The sequence below is a fragment of the Triticum dicoccoides genome, chromosome 5B (genome assembly GCF_002162155.2).
Source record: "Triticum dicoccoides isolate Atlit2015 ecotype Zavitan chromosome 5B, WEW_v2.0, whole genome shotgun sequence".
Classification (NCBI taxonomy): Eukaryota; Viridiplantae; Streptophyta; class Magnoliopsida; order Poales; family Poaceae; genus Triticum; species Triticum dicoccoides.
Window position 1 is genome coordinate 8,487,571 of NC_041389.1, and position 5,234 is coordinate 8,492,804.

At 51.3% G+C, this 5,234-nt stretch overlaps 1 protein-coding gene across 1 annotated transcript in view; it reads left to right on the top strand.

The window, feature by feature from the left end:
• Positions 1–3,235: 3,235 nt before the first annotated feature.
• The window catches only part of LOC119306266, a 38,250-nt gene continuing 36,251 nt past the window's right edge, over positions 3,236–5,234 (top strand). Inside the window, exons 1-3 of the mRNA XM_037582535.1 lie at positions 3,236–3,524; positions 3,595–3,723; positions 3,819–3,967. Coding sequence (XP_037438432.1) covers positions 3,236–3,524; positions 3,595–3,723; positions 3,819–3,967 — 567 coding nt within the window. The remainder of the gene's footprint in view (positions 3,525–3,594; positions 3,724–3,818; positions 3,968–5,234) is intronic.

The following is a 5,234-nucleotide window of genomic DNA, read 5'->3' on the forward strand; positions in this document are numbered from 1 at the left end:
GCACACCCTCCTGTCGCCTGGCCGACCCCGGCGCCGCCCACCCACCCATCGGCGCTTGATAGGCCATTCCCTTGCCGAAAAAGAGAGGGTTCCGCCGCGGCATACTCCACCCCGTTCCTGGGCGAGCTTTCCAGCACTCCGGCCAAGCAGGGCTGGAATACCGGCGGTTGCGCGCCTACCACGCCCGTTAGGTGTTCGGTGATTTGTCTGCTCGGCGATGGACTCAGACGACGAGGAGGCGCTCGCGGTGCTGCTGGAGGAGGAAGCTGATGCCGACGCCCAAGACGAAGAGCATCTCATGGTCCTCGCCACCCTGGCCAGCCTCCTCGCGAGCAATGCAAAGCCACGGCGTGGTGGCTCGGCGTCGGGCCGGCTGAAGATAAAGCAGAGGCGTCGACTGGAAGGCTATTGCTTGCTCTACTCCGACTACTTCACCGACGCTCCACTGCACGGCGACAAAGTATTTCAACATCGTTAACGGATGAGCTGAAAGCTCTTCCCCAGGATTGTGAATTCCATCTATGAGTTCGACAGCTACTTCAAGTGCAAGAGGGATTGAACCGGCACATTTGGATCCACCTCACTCTAGAAGTGCACGACAGCTATGAGGATGCTTGCATACGGAGTTCCCGGTGATTCACTGGAAGACTGCTCTCGGTGATTCACTGGAAGACTATGGATGCATGGCCGAGTCCACGACCATTGAGTGTTTGTACAAGTTCTGCAGGGCAGTGGTGGTAGTGTTTGGACCGCAATACTTGCGATCACCCAATGCTGAAGACACTGCTCGGATCCTAGCACAAAATGCAGCAAGGAGATTTTTTGGGATGCTTGAAAGCATCGACTGCATGCATTGGAAATGGAAAACTGTCCATTTGCTTGCAGGGGATGTACAAAGGCGCCAAAGGCGGTGCAGTGTGGTACTTGAGGCAGTGGCCACACACGACCTCTGGATTTGGCACTCCTTCTTTGGTATGCCAGGAACTCATAATGACATCAACGTACTATAGTGCTCCCTTGTCTTTGCCAAGCTTGTTGAAGGTCATTCTCCTCCAGTGAACTTCGAGGTCGATGGACAACACTACAACAAGGGATACTACCTAGCAGATGACATCTATCCGAGACGGTCCGCATTTGTGAAGACTATCTCGAGCCCTGTGACAGGAGGCAAGAACTCTCAGTTTGCCAAGTGTCAGGAGGCTTGCAGGAAGGATGTCGAGCGGGTATTTGGTGTGCTCTAATCTTGATTTGTTGTTGTCTGGTACCCCGCTCAAACCTAGTCGAAAGATCATATGTGGGAGACCATGACTTGTCGTGTCATCTTGCACAACATGATCATATTGAGAGCGAGCAGGAAGGACCAGTGTTTGACACTGAACCATATTACAGGCAGGGTCCTCTTGACCAAATTGATCACCAGCTACAGATAACCTGGACTGCCTTTGTTAATATGCGTCAGGAGACCCGAGACCCACAGGTGCATCAACAACTGCAGCAGGATCTGGTGGAGCACCTATGAAGGCTCAAGGGCAACATCTAGCTCGATGTGTGATGAAATATGAGTTTTTATTTGTTGCACTATATAATTTGTATTGAACTATTTGTTGAATTATTTGATCTCTATTGATTTTCTATGATGAACTATGTAATAAAAATAGCTTTTGTTGAATTTACGCTGAAGCACGTAGAATATGAGCGGAAATTGGTCAATTTGTGCCAAAAGTGGGCTGAAAAGTGGACCAATTTGCGTCGAAAGTGGGCCGAAACCGGCGCCTAGGGGCGGCGGCTGAAACCCGTTCGCTCCCACGCCGATTTTTCAGCCGGCGCGCCCCCAAACGACGCTATATCGAGCCGTTGGGGGGTTGAACGGCTAGAAATGCTCTAAGGAGCAGGATCGCGGAGGTTTGGTATACTTGATCGCCAGGTGAACTCAACGGTGTCTTCTCTCCTTCGAAACAGCCAAGCTGACGCTACCTGAGGTGTTCGCCTATGTTTAGCCCAGCTTTTTTTTTTTTGGTTGTAGGTATGTGGCGTGTGCGCCGGTATTTGGGCTTCGATGCCTTGTAAGGAAGTTGAAACTTGGGTATTTATGGTGTTCGGTATCATCTCTCTTCCTCGTGGCTTTATTTATAAAGTCCGGCGCTAGCCTTTTCTCTAAAAAAAAATCTATTTATGGCCCGAGAAAAAAAATAACATGACGACATTGAACTATACGGAGTATAGTTTAATTTCTTCTTCGTCTACTTCTTCTCAAATCCATGTATAGGCACTATTACGACAACCTTTTCTTGATTAGGTGGATTCAACGTGCACCATCCGCGTGATCAAGTTCATCGGAACGCCGGAGAGTCGGAATGGAATGATCTGTCAATGTGCAGACACGCTATAGTGCCTGCACTGCCCATGGAATCAATCAAATAAATTAATCGCCAACTTTTCTACTTCAATCCATATTAATTGTCACTGATTTTATACAACATTGTATATGTGAAGTATGAATTGGAGAGAATACTAAAATAAGACAGAGAAGTTGGCAGATTTAGACCGAAACTTAACTAGCGAAATATTATGTACACACCATCGACAACGACGTCCTCATTAGCTCACGATTTGCTCTGTTCCTGGATGCGTCTGACCAGGGAAAAAGAAATAGAACATCCAAGATTCTCCAGCTTTAGAGTTTAGACTATTCCATTCTCAATCCTGAAGCGCAACAAGGAATTACTTTTCTTTTAGCAGTGCAACAAGGAATTACTTTTTTTTTGAGTGGTTGCAACAAGGAATTACTACCGCCCCCTTATCGATCCCAACCATAAACCCCTAGAAGCCTCAGGCTCCGGCCATCGTGCTCCAGAGTCCAGACAAGCAGCGCCTCCGTCCGCCGCTGCAGCACGCACGCACCGGCACCGCGGCCATGTCCACGACCCTGGAGGAGCAGCAAGAAGATGAAGCTCGATCCGGGGACGGAGGAAGACGATGAGGACTTCGAGGTCTCGTCTCCGTTGTGACTGTGAGCCCTACGTGGCTACGTCCCAATTCCCAAATAATACACCCTCTTCTCGCTCGGGTAACAGCACCCTATATACTACTAGTAGTATAAAAAAAAACAGAACCATGTTTCATTTTCCTGCTAGCACCCTAATTTATTTTCTTTGGCTAGCTAATAACTGTTGGCCCGATCGAATCGATCACCACGTAGCGGCGGCCGGCTACTGCATCCTCCTCTCAAATCTCAATGGCGGCGGACACTGTGGTGACCCGATCGCCGGAGCGATCCAAGACGACCCGCGCTGACGACGACGTCGACCAGGAGGAGGAGAGGGAGGCCAAGAAGATGAAGACGAATCTGGACACGGAGGAAGACGCCGACGCCGACGAGGACGACGACGAGGAGGAACTGGAGGTCCCGTCTCCGATCCGCGAGCCCTACATCCCCGACCGGCTGAAAAACCGCTTCGGCATGGCTCACCCGACGATATCCGCCGCCTATCGGCTCGCTGAAACCAAATTCCTTGATAAACGTGGTTATCTCCCTCTCACTCCCCGTGTCTTGTGTCTGTCCCCGTCTTTCTCATCCTTGCGATCTTGCTCCAGGCCGCACGAAGAGGCTGCTGCCCACGCACCAATGCTTCCGAACGGCCTGGCTCGTCCCCGTCCCTGACTCCGGGAGGACGGCCGTGCTCTCCGCCGCCAGATCCCTCCTCCGCCTCTCCTTCTCTCTCGGTACGTACCCCACACCTGCCATACATGCTGACTCTACCGCTAAGAATTGGGACAAAACCTTGCTGAATGCTGACACATAGCTGCTTGAATCCCAGGTGGCGAGCCACTGGCGCAGTCCGCCGGTTTTTGGATCAATTGGGATGAGGGGAGCGGATCGAACCGGCGTTGTTCTGACGACTGCGCATCTGATCCGCGCAAAAAAGCCGTTGCCCAAATAGTGGCGGCGCCAGGAATTGCTGGCTGGGTATTCACCCATTTTTTTTACTCTAAATGCAATATATGAACCAAATAGTACAGAATTTCAATATCTGAACCAAATAGTGCGGCTATTGCAATATATGAACAAAATAGTACGCCATAATGACAATAGAATTTTTTGAATGTGTCAAACCATAATATTTATAAAAAAACATGGATACAAGAGTACCTTTTGATTGATAAAATGATGATATGATTGATATCCCACCTTACAATATAACTTTGTGGTTGCCTTCCCATCTTATTTTTCTTCATCTACAGTATAAGAAAACAAAGAAATAGAAAAATTAAAACTTGCATCTAGTCCATTATAGAAACAAATCCAGAAATTGGAGGCATTGGAATCAGCCATTGATTGGAATTGGAGGAGAACTGGAGGAGGGGACGAATGGCTGCTGCTCGGGGACGAACTGGAGGAGGGGGGCAGGCGGGGCCGGCGGGGCTGGGGCGCCACCGCTGCGGCTGCGAGGGTGGAAAGGGGGCGCCAGCGGACCGGCACCGGCCGGTCCTTGCCTGCTGCTCCGCCTCCGGGCTGCTGCATCGCGGGCGGGACGCGGCCACGCGGGATCAGGGACTCGGAGATGAGGAGAGGCGAGAGCAGAACTGGGCGAGAGGGAGATTGGAGACTGGGAGAGGGGCAGACACAGGGCGACCGTGTCTGGCTACTCGCGCGAGTCGGGCGACTGGGCGTGCGTACGAGGAGGCGAGGAGAGGGCGAGAGGCGTGGGCTCTGGCTAACCTGTGAATATGTATACATATAATTTTTTTCATCAAAATCTTGGGTATTCCTGTGAATACAGGAGCATACCCCTGGCGCCGCCACTGTGCCCAAAGACCACTGGGGACGCAAAGACCGCTACCAGTATCATCCGGATGCTCTAGTGAGTACTAAATACTAAAAAAGTACGAAAATGTTAACGCCCACACGTGTGGCACTTGTCAACTTGAACCACACGTGTTGGATACCATTAGATTCTGGGCGCACGAATCTTGACGCATATGATATGACACGTCAGAATTTTCGTGCGGGCGAACTCGTAGACCCACCGAACGGCACCGCGTTCGGGCGGAAGCGTCGACCCACCGAACGGGCGACCGATTTGTTTCCTCTTCCTCCCTCTTATCCACTAGCTCTCTCCTCTTCCCCTCCCCCATCGTCTCCCCTCCCCATTTCTGCCTCTCCATCAAATCCACCGACGACGAACTGCGTGACGGCACACGCTTCCCCCGGCGACTCCCCCCGGTGCGGTGTT